At 55.3% G+C, this 15992-nt stretch overlaps 1 protein-coding gene across 3 annotated transcripts in view; it reads right to left on the reverse strand.

Annotated features, from left to right (window-relative positions):
- Positions 1-15992, reverse strand: part of RGS12 (regulator of G protein signaling 12) — a 123439-nt gene that overhangs the window by 19481 nt on the left and 87966 nt on the right. For all 3 annotated transcript variants that reach the window (XM_042251687.2, XM_027971273.3, XM_027971274.3), the window contains exons 5-6: positions 978-1147; positions 499-591 (exon numbers count right to left, since the gene is read on the reverse strand). In XM_042251687.2, coding sequence (XP_042107621.1) covers positions 499-591; positions 978-1147 — 263 coding nt within the window. The remainder of the gene's footprint in view (positions 1-498; positions 592-977; positions 1148-15992) is intronic.

A 15992-nucleotide genomic window follows, 5' to 3' on the forward strand; every position in this document is an offset into this window, starting at 1 on the left:
TGACTGAAAGAGCCAGCTGGCACGAAACTTTCCAATAAATCGGCTCCTCTCCAAGTTCTGTCCTAGGGCAATCCGAATGCTTGGAAGACCTGAGCTGGGGCTCCTGACGCATGGCCCCCGCGGCACCGAGCGTGGGGGGCAGGCCACCTCAAGGCAGGTCGCGCCGGGACCCCGCCCGCCCCACGCGGCCTGCACATGGCCGCCCAGACAGAAGCTCCTGGAAGGCGCCCCCACCCCCAGATTCTCTCCCCGCTCCCCCTCCACACTGGGCAGCAGGCAGCACATGTGCTGAGGAAGCATCAGGGCTCCAAGCGTTTACGCAAAAGCTAAGTTTAGGCAAAATTAAATATCACATATATTAAGAAACACTCTGAAAGAGGCATTTTTTTAATGGTGTGAAAGTATTTGTGCGTGGACTTTTCAGACCACACTAGGTGTGAACCTCCGCTGAAAACACCCGCCCCCCAACCCCCCCACGTCCCCGCCTGAGGAACCTACCTCCTTTTTGTCGTGTGCGGGAACATGGTTAAAGTATTCGCAGGCCTGCCAGAACAAAATGTTTTCTTCACTGAACTCCTTCCTTAGAAAATCCTAAGGAAAACACCATTGATTAACCGTCACACGGTCGTCAGAAGAGGGCCAGTCAGTGGCGGGGGGACCTCCCCGTCCTGTGCTCTCTCTTCCCTACTTTACTCTGATTTTCCTCCTTTCACAGAAACCAGAGGTGCCAAGTGCCTCTCCAGAGTTTCCCTAAAGATAAACCCAAAGGCTGGGGACGCCCGAGGAGCTGAGCATCCCTCCCGAAGGCCAGCCCGGCTGGCAGGCAGCTGCTGAGGGTTCACGGAGGCCCTGACGCAGCAGAGAGAGGCTCCCTCTGACCCTGGAACTGAGTGTCTGGGGCTGAGGCAGGAGGAGGAGACGCCTGCCCTGCCTGCCCAGTCCTGCTGGAGGGGGTGCCTGCTGCCCGTCAGACTCACGGAGAAGTAGCGGACGCCGAGTGGGTCCTGCAGAAGGCGCTCGAAGGACACGGCCCAGCTGGCCACTCTCCGCTCGCGCAGACGCCGGCAGCTCTGCACGCTGGGCAGGCTGGCATTGCTGCTCAGGCTGTGGTTGCTCACGCAGTCCTTCAGGTCGGCGCCGGTCAGCTCTGCGGGCCACACACACCTCGCTCACTGCGGCCCCTGCCCTCCCGCCCGCCGCCTCCCCGAGCCGTGCCCTCTGGGCGGGGGGAGGCCCACGCTGCCGCTATGCTGTCCGGGCACCCGGGGACGAGACGGAACGCACCTCCTGCGGCAGAGGCGCACCCCAACAAGGGCACCCCTGGGTCACGGCCGACCTGGCTGCGGGCGCCACAGGGAGGGAGCACTGAGTCTGCCAGGGTCCCGAGGCACCCGGAGCCGGGGCCGGCTGATGGTGGGCAGAGCAGAGGGCAGGGGCACGGGCGGGTTCCCAGGACCCGGAGAGGCATGCACGTCACTCAGCACGCCACGGTGCCCAGCAGGGAGCAGGGCCCACACACACAACCGCCCGGACCTGCTCTGCTGGAGCCCGACACACAGAACCCCAAAAGGAGAGCTCTGCTTCTGCGTGCACTGACCAGAAACACTCTCACCACGCACACTGGCACACTCACAGGCCGGCTCACGCACACACACTGACACACTCACAGGCCAGCTCACGCACACACACTGACACACAGGCCAGCTCACGCACACACACTGACACACAGGCCGGCTCACGCACACACTGACACACTCACACGCCGGCTCACACACACACTGACACACTCACAGGCCAGCTCACACGCACACACAGACACACTCACAGGCCGGCTCACGCACACACACTGACACACAGGCCGGCTCACACACACACGCTGACACACTCACAGGCCGGCTCACACACTGGCACACTCACAGGCCGGCTCACATACACACACTAACACACTCACAGGCCGGCTCACGCACACACACTGACGCACACATAGGCAGGCTCACACACACACACTCCCCTCCCTCCCTGAGTCTGGGGTCTTGGAAGACCCCATGGTTCCACGGTTGACTGAACCCCAGAGAAGCTCACCCCCCGAGCCAACCTCTGCTCCTGATACACTTCCCCACGTGTGCTTCATCAGATCTGGACAAAACCGAGTGTGGAGGTCCATGGGGACAACTACACAAGACAGAGGCAGCCCACCCCACCCGGCACCAGACCCGCTGCACACCGCGTCCCGAGCGGGCTGCAAGCAGCTGCTGCTGCAGGAGCATCCACTCCACCCCGGTCACCAGGGGGCGCTGCAGGCCAGCGGTGGCACAGGGCACACCCGTCACCAGGGGGCGCTGTGGGCCAGCGGTGGCACAGGACACACCCGTCACCAGGGGGCGCTGTGGGCCAGCGGTGGCACAGGACACACCCGTCACCAGGGGGCGCTGCGGGCCAGCGGTGGCACAGGACACACCCGTCACCAGGGGGCGCTGTGGGCCAGCGGTGGCTGCCTGGACAGTAACAGGGCAGGGCTCTCCCAGCGCACTCCAGAACAAACCCCACGTGGCCCAAAGATTCAGGCATGAACGGTGAAGGCAGAGAAACACTGGCAGGGAGCACAGGAGAGCCCCCAAAATGCCGAGTGGGCACACCCGGAGCGGGGGAAAGACTCGGAGTCTCCGTGTGTGAGCACAGGCGGTGTGGTGCCAGGGCTGGCAGCGTGGGTGGGGGGCCCGAGGGCACGAGCGACAGTCCCAAGGTGAGCCGTCCCTGAGGCGGGACGCACAGAGAGTGCAGTCAACTCCGCGGCTGAGAGCGCGGCTGCGAGAGCAGACCGTGACAAGCTCTCCCTGCGCGGGCACTCAGTGTGTCCAAGCCTGCGGCCCCGCCGTCTGTAGCCCGCCAGGCTCTCCTGTCCATGGGATTCTCCAGGCAGGGATACTGGAGGGGGTTGCCATGCCCTCCTCCGGGCATCTTCCTGGCCCAGGGATCGAACCTGTGTCTCTTACGTCTCCTGCAATGGCAAGCGGGTTCTTCACCACTAGCGCCCCCTGGGAAGCCCCACAACTTCTCATCTCGAAAGTTCCGCAACGTGTGTGGTGATTCTTTTACAATATATACACATTCTGAGCCATCGTTGTACACCTGAAACGAAGCTGTCTGTCAACTACACCTCACCAAAATAAAGTAAATCTCAGTATGTAAAAAGCACTGCAAGCAAAGTCAAAAGACAAGCAAGAAGCTGGAAAATACATGTAACATGACACAGCTGAAGGACTAGCTTTCTGTATCTTTAAGAGCAACTAAACATCGTAAGAAAAAAGATCGGGAAGCCAAAGAAAAGCAGGAGAAGAGTGCGGTCAGTCACCAGGCAGGGGCTTGGGAGGACCCCACCCCGAGAGGCCACAGCGATGGGAACCGAGAGCCAGCGTCGGGGCGCGGGGGCTGAGCCGGGAGGCTCTCCTGCCACACTCCACACTGAGAAACGGCTGTCCTCACAAGACGAGCAGTCTTCCTGAAAACACCACGGACTGTGAGCACCGAGACGCTCTCCAGCTTTCCTCCCTTGAGGGCACGAGGCTGAACCGAGAGCTCAGGGGTGCACTTCAGAAGGTAACCGGCCCGAGAAAAGCCCTCCGTGAGGACGAGCACGTGAAGACACACGGCTCACAGCTGGGGTGGCTGGGCGCCCGAGGGGCAGGACAGCCCCCAAGGCAGGGCCAGCGGGGCCGGGTGGCGGACACCCGAGCTGTGTGGGCTTCACCCTGGGGGGCAACGATAAGCAAGGGAAGGGCAAGATGGGAGAAAATATTTCCAAACAAGGCAAATGACAAGGCTTAATCTCCAAAATAGAGAAGCACCTCATACAACTCAACAACAAACACCCCGACCGGAAAATGAACAGAGGCCTAAAGAGACATTTCCCCAAAGGTGATCTACAGATGGCCTACAGCACATAAAGAGATGCTCAGCATCACCAACCACTAGGGAGCTGCAAACCAAACTTACAAGGAGGCATTACCACACACCAGGCAGAATGCCACCATCAAAACGTCTACGAATGATGAACGCTGGGGAGGGTGTGCAGAGAGGGTGTGTTTGTTGGTGGGAATGTGAACTGGCGCTAATGGTATGGAGAACAGACTGAACTCTGATTGAAAAGGCAGGTGTGCCCCGATGCTCACAGCAGCCAAGACATGGAGGCTGCCCGGGCGTCCTCTGACAGGCGAGTGGGCAGAGAGGATGTGGCACACACACCCAGTGGAGTATTATTCGGCCGTGAAAACAGCAAAATAGTGTCATCTGCAGCAGCCCGGACGGACCCAGAGATTGCGGCACTAAGAGAAGCAGACGGGACAAAGACAGATACCACGTGCACTCACCCGTGGAATCCAAACTACGACACAAACGGGCTTGCCCACGGAACAGACGGACACACAGACACGGAGGGCAGTCTTGTGGCTGCCAAGGGGGAGGGGCCAAGGGGGAGCAGACGCAGCTATTACGCACAGACCACACAACAGACATGACAAAGCGCTGCGCCCAACATGCCAGCAAACCTGGAAACTCAGCCGTGGCCACAGGCCTGGAGAAGGCCAGCTTCCATTCCCAAGGCCAAAGAATGTCCAAGCTACCGCACACTTGCACTCGTCTCACACGCTAGCAAAGCAGTGCTCAAAATTCTCCAAGCGAGGCTTCAACAGTACGTGAACCAAGAACTTCCAGATGTTCAAGCTGGATTTAGAAAAGGCAAAGGAACCAGACTGCCAACACCAGTTGGATCATAGAAAAGGCAAGAAATTTTCAGAAAAACATCTACTTCTGCTTCACTGACTATGCTAAAGCTTTTGACTGTGTGGTTCACAACAAACTGGAAAATTCTTAAAGAGATGAGAATATCAGACCACCTGACCTGCCTCCTGAGAAATCTGTAAGAGGGACAAGAAGCAACAGATAGAACCAGACATGGAACAACAGACTGGTTCCAAATTAGGAAAGGAGTACATCAAGGCTCAAGGCTGTATATTGTTACTCTGCTTATTTAACTTATATGTGGAGTACATCACGTGAAATGCCAGGCTGGAAGAAGCACAAGCTGAAATCAAGACTGTTAGGAGAAATATCAGTAATGTCAGATATGCAGATGACACCACCCTTATGGCAGAAAGCAAAGAGGAACTGACGAGCCTCTTAATGAAAGTGAAAGAAGAGAGTGAAAAAGCTGGCTTAAAACTCAACATTCAAAAAACGAAGATCATGGCATCTGGTTGCATCACTTCATGGCAAATAGATGGGGAAACAATGGAAACAGTGACAGATACTATTTTCTTGGGCTCCAAAATCACTGCAGGTAGTGACTGCAGTCATGAAATTAAAAGACGCTTGCTCCTTGGAAGAAAAGCTTTGACAAACCTAGATAGCATATTAAAAAGCAGAGACATTTCTTTGCCAACAAAGGTCTGCAGGGTCAAAGCTATGGTTTTTCCAGTACTCATGTATGGACGTGAGGGGTGGACTATAAAGAAAGCCAAGCACCAAAGAATTGATGCTTTTGAACTGTGGTGTTGGAGGAGACTCTTGAGAGCCCCTTGCACTGCAAGGAGATCCAACCAGTCTATCCTAAAGGAGGTCAGTCCTGCATATTCATCGGAAGGACTGATGCTGAAGCTGAAGCTCCAACACTTTGGCCACCTGATGCAAAAAGAGCCAGATGCTGGGGAAGACTGAGGGCAGGAGGAGACGGGACGACAGAGGATGAGGTGGCTGGACGGCATCACCGACTCGATGGACATGCGTTTGAGCCAGCTCCGGGAGATGGGATAGGACTGGGAAGCCTGCTGTGCTGCAGTCCATGGGGCTGCAAAGAGTCGGACACGCCTGAGTGACTGAGTAGCAGTCACTGAACAACTGAATAACGACAAAAGTAGAGAATGGACCGACAGCGCGGCCCTACTGTCCCGCGCAGAGAGCTATACTCAATATCCTGTGATAAACCAGCAAACAAGAATATTCTTTGAGAAGAATGGACCTGTGTGTGTGTGTGTGTGCGTGTGTGCACGTGTGTACGTGTTGGTGTGCAACTAAACTGCTTTGCTGTGCAGCAGAAATCAATGCAACACTGCAAATGAACTACACGTCAATAAAAATACTGGAAAAAAGCATCACATCTACGTTAAAAAAATAAGACAAGTAATAATAATAATGGTAACAGAAGGGACCTGGTCCTCCTGGCTCAAGGTGGAGAGGCACCTTGAGCGCTGCCCTGGCAGAGGTGCAGCTGAGGGCATGGGCAGCCTGGAAGGTGGGGGGGAGGGGGGCGCAGGCGGGGCTGAGAGGCCTGCAGGCTTGGACCATGGCGAGGGGGAAGAGCTGGGCAGCAAGCCTCAGACCAAGCAGCTGAATCTTTCGAGGGAGTGAGAGCTTCTGCTTGTCAAACGCGAGATGTCTGGATTCCAACACGGAGCAGGCACGGAGCAGGCACACAGGGCGGGAGGGAGACGGGTGCGGGGCCCACACTGCAGGTTTGTGGAGGGACTGGGGGAAGGAGAGGGTGAACGCTGGATACACGTGTTAGGGAAACGTGACCCGTACACTGACTCGCTTCTGTTAAGACTCGGCAAATACGAATCGCTTTTCAGGACTCACAGATCAACAGCTGTCACTTTAAAAGTCTCATCATGGGCTTCCCTGGTCGCCTGGCGGTCAAGAATCCAGCTGCCAATGCAGGAGACACACGCTGCGTCCCAGACGGGAAGACCCACGTGCCTCAGAGCAGCCGCAGAGCCTGAGGTCCAGAGCCCAGGGCTGCAGTTACTGAGCACACGTGCGGCTCATCGCAACGAGAGAAAGGCCAGCAGCCACGAAGACGCAGCATGGCCAAAAATGGCTAAGATTCTTTTTAAACTTCTCATCGATAAAGACCTTTACAGTCAGAATAAAAGGAACCTCCTGGCCTCTTGGTGCGGGCTCTGTGGGTCTGCCTTGACGGACTCCTGACAGGAGCGGGGCAGTCCCCGCATGAGTCTTAGGGGCACTGGCATTCCGCACAGGAAGATGGGGTAGGGGAGGGGTCGGGGAGGCTGGGGGACTCCGCCTGCAGACAGAGACCCCCCGGAAGTCGCTTCGGCTGAAAACTCCTGCTCGCCCGAGGGGTGTAGGGACCCACAAGGTCAGAAAGGGGCCCCATGCCCGCACCGCCCCCATGAGCCCCTTCTCTGTCTGCAGGAGACACCCCCGCGCTGCGGGTTCTGGGACCCGAATGCCTGCTCCCTGGGTCTCAACTCCGGCACCGGGGCTCGGAGGGTGGACGACAGAGACCCTGCAGAAGCACCCCGGGCCAGGGCACGCCGCCCCCATGTGCGGACCTCAGCCAGACCTCAGGGAGCCCGCACCCACTTCAGAGGGGAGACTGAGAGACACCCGGGAGACACAGCATGTGGTACGGTTCTTGTCTCCATAAGACCTCCTGGTGAGCCTTCGCGTGGGACCTGCCGGGCGGGCGCAGAGCCCCTCGGGGACGACAAAACCCGAGCGCGTCCATATCCACAACACACACGGAAGACCCCCTGGCCTTTGACATCCACTGTAAAATTCTGAATTTCATAATTCACAGCACCTTTCAGCCCTCAACACACGGAAAATGACGCACATTTGTGGAAGGACTGCCCTTGAACACAAGTGAAATTCCTCCCAGGGCCAGGGTTCCCACCCCAACTCCAAGGCCAGTACAGTCTCCAGGGTGTCCGGTATTTGGAAAACCCACAGGCATCCCCCAACCTAAGAGGAAGACTCTGTGGAAGACCCCACCGCCCACCTCCCAGTTTCGCTTTAGAGACGCTTCCTGGCTTCGGTCGGCACTTTTTTTTCTCCCTTTCAATCAGTTTGAGTCAAAGAAACACTTTCCTGGTGAGGAAGTTTATGAGGTCTGTCAAATTTGCTGAGAATGGGAACGCCAAGACCCCTACATCGGCTGGTCGAACGTCCCGGTTACCCTCTGGCAAGTTCCTTGAGGCCTGCCCCTGTATGAAAGTTTCGTGGATAATTCTGTAACTCCAGGCCCTCTCCCATCATTATCTCGCCAGAACATCTCAGCCACCATAACCTCCAGCACTGTAAAGACTTAGGTCCCAATTCATGGCCACCTGCCTGGGAGCCGACCCCCACCCCACACACGTACCTGGGACCCGCGCGGTCGGCCTGCCCCCGCCAACCACGACGGGGCGCAGACCAGAGGGACTTTACCTGGGCAGAGCTGGTAAGAGCCACTGTGAGGCCACTTAACCAGATACTTCCAACCATTCACCGCAAACCACCCCTCTGAATCCATACCAGGCTCAGCCGGCACAGCCCCCGGGGCCCCAGGCAAAGGCTGAGGCCACACACGGAGACATTGCTCCTGAGCTCGGCTCCCCGAGGAGGCAAGTTACTGCACTTTCTCCAGAGATGCCCGGCCCCGGGCTGACAAGGGCGAGTCTCTCCCTTCAGCGCGGGGAGAAGGAGGCGCAGTGCACTTACCACAAAGCCTCACAAAGACACATCCATAATTCAGAGCAGACCTTTCGCCCGCAGCTGCAAGGAGCCTGAATTATTCAGCAGGCGGAGCAGCTCCAGGGCTGGAGCTGAAGCCCTGGGGCTTCGGGGAATCCTTTCCGTTAAACCAGCAGTGGTGAAGGGAAAACAGACGTTTCACGATAAAACTCTTATTTCCCTATTAACAAAATTTCAGTCCCATAAACACGAAACCTGTCTGTAATGAGGAGGTGACCACCCAAAGCTCACACTGTCCGGAATAAGCCTTCACTAGGTGATAAGCAGCCAGCCCAGACCAAACCACTTCTAAACCGTGAGGAGTACTGTGAGGTCAAAGCAAAGCACACACGTGACTGCAGAGAAGGCTCTGTTTACCAACACGGGGGCGGGGGTCTGCTCCGGACTCTCGGATGGACGCTGAGGCATAAACTGGCTGACAGCTCTGTTATCAAGATGTCAAATCAATCTCAGTGTCCTCCAAGGGAACGATTCGGGAGAGGCTAGAAGGCCGCAGCCCAGCCCCCGGGGGGCCACCTTCCCAGCACAGCCTTTCTGATCTCACGTTTCCAAGGCACGGCCATGTGCCAGAGAGGAGGCGGCAGAGCTCAGGAGGGCAGGCGCAGAGTCGGGCCGTGCCCGCCACTTGCCCAGGGGCTCGGCCACGGGTACGGCTGGCACCCCCGGGGACAGGACGCTGACCAAAGCACAGAAACACCTCCCCTGGCACCCCTCCCTTAGGGCCACCGGTGCCACCCTGTGCGGGCAAAGTTTCCTTCTGGTATAAATTAAAACTTGCAGAGAGTTACAAAGACAGTGAAAGGGCCCTTCTTACACCCTTCACCCCGATTCAGCAGTGTCTAGTTCTTCCCTGGTGGCTGTGTGACCTCTCCACGCTCCTGCTCATTCCCCTCCCCTTATCTGAACACAAACGCTGGTAGCTCTTCCCAAACCAGAGATTAAGCTGGAGACAGCGTACCTCTGGGCCCCTGAACACTTCAGTGTGAATTTCCAAAGAGCAGGACATTCCCTTTCATAGCCAGAGCACAGCCATCAAAACTGGGGAGAGCCACACAGCGTGAGTGCCTGTTTCACCAAGGCCCTTTCGGGCTACTTCCCGGTCCAGGGCCCAAGTCAGTATCGCTCAGGGCTCCTGCCTCTTTAAAAGCTGCCGGCCCCTCTGCTCCCGAGAAGCAGACGTGGGCCTGTTATGTGTGCACGCCCCTCAGTCTGGGCCGCCTGGTGTCCCCTGCTGACCTGGCCGGTGCCCCGCGTGGGTTCTCCTTGTGTGACTCTGCAGGAGAGTGGGGGTCAGCCCATCGCAGGTGGTGCTGCTGCTGCTGGTCAGGGAGCCAGGCTTCTCCACGGTGGAGGCTCTCACGTGGTGGACAGAGCCTGCTCCTGCATCTCAGCACCCAGGGGAGACTTCCTGAGGTAGCCGGTCCTCGTCCACTCAGCTCTGCGAGAGCGTCCCTTCTCCCCACTTGCTACAAGCTCGTTCATCTACAGAATGCACTCAGCGGGCCTGTTTCACCCAACGGCGAATAATCCACAAACACCGGACCTGTTTTTCTTTAATGCTCGGCCTTCCTTCGAGCTGGTGCTTGGTCCTTCTGATAAGTCCTCAGCATGCACTGAGCGCCTCCTTCTTTTCTGGTGGAAGACGCGTGTACAGGGCTCATTTTGTACTTTGCCTGCTCCAGCCCAGGAAATCAGTCTTTGCTCCAAGGAACCCAGTTCCTTTCACTGAGGAGTGGTGTTTAGACACCAAGATCTGGACACAAGGGCTCCTCATTGCTGCTGGGGAGTTTCATTGCTCCCTGGTCCTTCCAGCAGACAGAGCTAAGAAATACTAACACACATACCCACACGTGCCTATGATACACAGTTCAGTTCAGTTCAGGTCAGTCACTCAATCGTGTCCGACTCTTTGTGACCCCATGGACTGCAGCACACCAGGCCTCCCTGTCCATCACCAACTCCCAGAGTTTACTCAAGCTCATGCCCATCAAGTTTGGTGATGCCATCCAACCATCTCATCCTCTGTCACCTCCTTCTCCTCCCGCCTTCAGTCTTTCCCAGCCTCAGGGTCTTTTCCAATGAGTCAGGTCTTCCCATCAAGTGGCCAAAGTATTGGAGTTTCAGCTTCAGCATCAGTCCTTCCAATGAATATTCAGGACTGATTTCCTTTCGGATGGACTGGTTGGATCTCCTTGCAGTCCAAGGGTCTCTCAAGAGTCTTCTCCAGCACCCCAGTTCAAAATCATCAATTCTTCGGTGCTCAGCTTTCTTCACAGTCCAACTCTCACATCCATACATGACCACTGGAAAAACCATAGCCTTGACTAGACGGACCTTTGTTGGCAAAGTAACGTCTCTGTTTTTTAACATGCTGTCTGGGGTGGTCACAGCTTTCCTTCTGGGTGAGCACACAGGGCACATCTATCTATTCATCTCTACGTGCTCACACCCACTGAAGCCACGAGTTCACAGTGGCAGCTCAAGCTCCGACCCGACCCCAGGACATTCTCCTTCCCCAGCTCTGCAACTCTGTCCCAGCAGCGGAGAGCTGGGCTCCCGTGATTCTTGGTGTATGTACTCATTTGCTGGAGCACACAAAATGTACTTTAAGAACCGATAAACACACACTTGCCAAAAACAAAACCACTAATGAGAGCTGGGTCTTTCTTTACAGTGTTTGAGATAAGATCCACATACAGTGAAATGTACAATCTTGGGTGCAGGACTGAGAGTTTTAACGTCACATCATTTACTTTTTAAAGCCTGCACTTGCCAGTGAACTGATCCACCCTCCACACCGACCAGACCTTGAGAATACCTGCCACACGGTCCCTGCAACGGTGCAACTTGGCTCTGGGGGGAACCCAGGGGCAGACTCGTGCCCATGCTGGTCACTGTGGCTCCGGGCGGTATCGCGTGATACGCGGCATGGACTTGCGTATCGTGATGCCTTAGTTTCCCTTATTAGGGAAAAGTGAACAACTACAGGGCTTGGGCCAAGAGTGGATCTTTACACCGTGCATCCAAATACTGAGAATGTGTCAAAGAAGCTAACGCACTGTTATTAAGACTCTTCAGACGACCTGGAAGGCCAGCGTGGACTCAGAATTCTGGGCCGTGCCCGAGTCCCGCACCGAGAGGCGGAGGCCCGGGAGGGCTGCCGGCCCTCAGCCCAGCCCTCCCTCCCCCGGCCCATCCTCATCAGCCGTGTGCCCGCGTCTGCCCCATCCTGCCCAGGCCCTGCAGCAGTCACCCGGAGCGTGTTCGCTTCAGTCCCCAGCTGCAGCCCTGGTATGCTTTACAGATGTAAAGACACAGCCCTTCTTTCCTCGAAGAAACCGCACAGGCAACCTCCGTGAGTGGCCAGGTCACTGGGGAGAAGAGGACATGGGTAAGAACGGGCGGGACAGACCTCAGGTGGCGTCCTGCTTGACCTGATACAGCCTCAGCCAGGAGGCCCAGCTCCTCCCGGTGAAAGGCCTGCCCCTGCTCAGAGCCCTGCTGACAGTCAGAAGCCGTGCACCATCCTTGCGTGCAGTCCCGAGGGCCACCAGACACGTGCGCCCACACGCGAGAAGCCTACGTCTGAGTCCCTCCTGGGGTCAGCATCAGAAAAGTCGAGTTATAACTATTCTGGCAGAGCAAAGCCGCACAAACTCCCTGGGTCTGAAATGACACAAGTCCTTCTGGAGACTGAAATGCCAAGCAGATGGGGGTGAGACGCTGGGAGAGCTCGCGAGGCCGCGAGTGGGCAGAACGGCAACCAAAAAGGGGCAGTGTGGGAAGTGGGGCGACACGCGGAGGGGACGCTGTTGCTTGTCACGTTGAGGGCCCAGGACGCGAGGCGCGGAGATGGCAGCCGGGGCCGCACGTGGCTCCCCACTAACGGGCACCTGACCACAGACGGCCCCCGGGGCTCGCCAACAAGAGACAGGGGACGCTTTTCAAAGATGAGCCCTAAGCAACTTTGTTGATTTGAATGGAAAAACTTACATTATTCACTTATAAATTCTTTTGTGAAGTTAATGCATTTCATTTCAGTGATTAAAATCATACATTCCATGAAGACCTCCTTTCATTCGGGTGCCAAGGGCCACACGCTGTGGCCTGACCCTGTCTGCAGGCCACTGCTCAGTGCAGAAGCCCAGGGACCCCAAGTGGGGGCTCCACAAGGGAGACTCAAGCCGGGCGCTGACCCCGCGCTCAGCCGAGGCACAGAGGCCACAGCCACGCCTGGGCCTGGGTCTGCACAGAGACCACGTCGCCGGGCACCAGGTGCCCCCAGGACAGGGGCTGGAGGGCCGGCCAGCAGAGAGGGAAAAGGGTGCAGGCCGTGGGCTCACCCGGGTGCCCAGGGCAGGCGCCGCCCCCGGCCCCTGCAGGGAGGGCGCTGAGTGCAGAGGAGCCACGCTGAGGCAAGGAGAGGCCGGCTCCCGTCTCAGGTGCAGCCTGTGGCGCTGACCTGGGCTCTGGGACAGTTAGATTTCACAAAGCCTCAATGATGAAGGCAGTACGTCAGGTGCAAAACCAGACCACGCTCGCGGCTTTTATGTGATTTTCAGATAAAGCAATCAAATTCAAAAAGTCATTTACCCAGGCTCACAAAATCTGGTCACCAGGCTGGCTCCTGTTCCATGGGGTCTTCAGGCCCCATGTCCCGCTCCCCCCGCCCCCCACCCGGGGAGGCAGGCAGCTCTCCTGCTCCTCCTCCTGCGCGAGGTGGTGCTGAGACGTGTGAGCATCCCGAAGCCCCCGCCAGCCGCCTGGCTGTCTCCAGTGGGCGGAGCTAAGGCAGAGGTGACCCACACTGAGGTAGCACCTATGAAGGGAGCGGTCTGCAGTCTTCCAAAGCAGCAGGAATGTGGAAAGCAAGGGCAGGAGGAGGAACTCTTCTCCTGGAGGAGACAGAATAGCCATGGCAGCTGAGAGCAAAGTGTGGTTCTGAACCAGATCCTTTCACTGAGAGTTGAAATTTACCACGAATTGGTGAAATGAACAGACTGTGAGGACAAGACCACAGTAATGTATTGGCATTAAGTTCACAATTTCGACAGTTGTATTTTGATTTTGCAAGAAAATGTATTCCTCTGGAAGAAACTGACTCTAAAGTATTGAAGATGATAAGCGTATCATGTCAGCAACTTACTTTCAAATGGTATAGGAGAAGTTCTTTGTGCTACAGCTGCAAATTTTGAGTCTAATATAGTTTCATACTAAAAAAAATTTACATGGTGCAAAAAAGTAAAAGCTAAAGTGCCCACCTGGCAGGCATGCCCTCTCTCCCCGCACCGGCCCTGGGAGTCACTCAAGCCTAACTCTTCCGTGGAATAAGTGAAAATCAGGGCTCTACTACACCAGGAACCAACCATTCTTCACACTGTTGTCCTAAAACTAGACGGGACACTAAGATGGACATTTCAACATATATTGGTTGGAAGTCTGCTTTGTGGCAAGCTACATCTGAGGAGCAGGAGCCTCCAGCCCAGCTCTGCCTGACACAGGTGAGCCCTGGACGAAGCACCCCCACTCCTCCTGGCTGGGCAGGGCGCCCTCCCTTCTGTAACACTGCAGTCCTCAGCCGGCTCAGCCGCTCAGCCGTGTCCGACTCTTTGTGACCCCATGGGCTACAGCACGCCAGGCCTCCCTGTCCACCACTGACTCCTGGAGTTCACTCAAACTCATGTCCATCGAGTCAGTGACGCCATCCAACCATCTTATCCTCTGTCATCCCCCTCTCCTCCTGCCTTTAATCTTTCCCAGAGTCAGAGTCTTCTCTAATGAGTTGGCTCTTTGCATCAGGTGGCCAAAGTATTAGAGCTTCAGCATCAATCCTTCCGTGAATATTCAGGGCTGATTTCCTTTAGGATTAACTGGTTTGATCTCCTTGCTGTCCAAGGGACTCTCAAGGATCTTCTCCAACATAATTCGAAAGCATCAATTCTTCGGCACTCAGCTTTCTTTATGGTCCAATTCTCACATTCACACATGACTACTGGAAAAACCATAGCTTTGACTCTACAGACCTTTGTTGGCAAAGAAATATCTCTGCTTTTTATTATGCTGTCTAGGTTTGTCATAGCTTTTCTTCCAAGGAGCAAGCGTCTTTTGATTTCATGGCTGCAGTCACCACCTGCAGTGATTTTGGAGCCCAAGAAAATAAAATCTGTCACTGTTTCCATTGTTTGCCCATCTATTTGCCATGAAGTGATGGGACCGGATGCCATGGTCTTAGTTTTCTGAATGCTGAGTTTTAAGGCACTTTTTTCACTTTCCTCTTTCACCTTCATCAAGAGGCTCTTCAGTTCTTCGCTTTCTGCCATAAGGGCGGTGTCGTCTGCGTGTCTGAGGTTACTGGTGTTGCTCCCGGCAATCTTGCTTCCAGCCTGTGCTTCCTCCAGCCCGGCATTTTGCATGACTTCCCTGGTGGCTCAGGCGGTAAAGCGTCTGTCTACGATGTGGGAGACCCGGGTTTGATTCCTGGGTTGGGAAGATCCCTTGGAGAAGGAAATGGCAATCCACTCCAGTACTCTTGCCTGGAAAACCCCATGGACAGAGGAGCCTGGTAGGCTACAGTCCATGGGGTCACAAAGAGTTGGACATGACTGAGCGACTTCACGTTCACGTTCACTCTGCATAGAAGCAGGGTGACGATATACAGCCTTGACGTACTCCTTTCTCAATCTGGAACCAGTCTGCTGTTCCATGTCTGCTTCTAACTGTTGATTCTTGACCTGCATACAGGTTTCTCAGGAGGCAGGTAAGATGGTCTTTTATTCCCATCTCTTGAAGAATCTTCCACAGTTCGTTGTGATCTGCACAGTCAAAAGCTTTGGCATAGTCAATGAAGAAATAAATGTTTTTCTGGAACTCTCTTGCTTTTTCGATGATCCAGCAGATGTTGGCAATTTGATCTCTGTTTCCTCTGCCTTTTCTAAATCCAACTTGAACTTCTGGAAGTTCACGGTTCACATATTGCTGAAGCCTAATTTGGAGAATTTTGAGCATTACTTTGCTAGCATGCGAGATGAGTGCAATTGTGCAGTAGTTTGAGCATTCTTTGGCATTGCCTTTCTAGGGATTGGAATCAAAACTGACTGTTTCTAGTTCTGTGGCTACTGCTGGGTTTTCCAATTTGCTGGCATATTGAGTGCAGCACTTTCACAGCACCATCTTTCAGGATCTGAAATAGCTCAACTGGAATTCCATCACCTCCACTAGCTTTGTTCGTAGTGATGCTTTCTAAGGCCCACTTGACTTCACATTCCAGGATGTCTGCCTCTAGGTGAGTGATCACACCATCGTGATTATCCGGGTCGTGAAGATCTTTTTGTACAGTTCTTCTCTGTATTCTTGACACTTCTTCTTACTATCTTCTGCTTCTGTTAGGTCCATACCATTTCTGTCTTTTATTGTGCCCATCTTTGCATGAAACGTTCCCTTGGTATCTCTGATTTCCTTGA

Source organism: Ovis aries, chromosome 6, assembly GCF_016772045.2.
Source record: "Ovis aries strain OAR_USU_Benz2616 breed Rambouillet chromosome 6, ARS-UI_Ramb_v3.0, whole genome shotgun sequence".
In the NCBI taxonomy this organism is placed as follows: domain Eukaryota; kingdom Metazoa; phylum Chordata; class Mammalia; order Artiodactyla; family Bovidae; genus Ovis; species Ovis aries.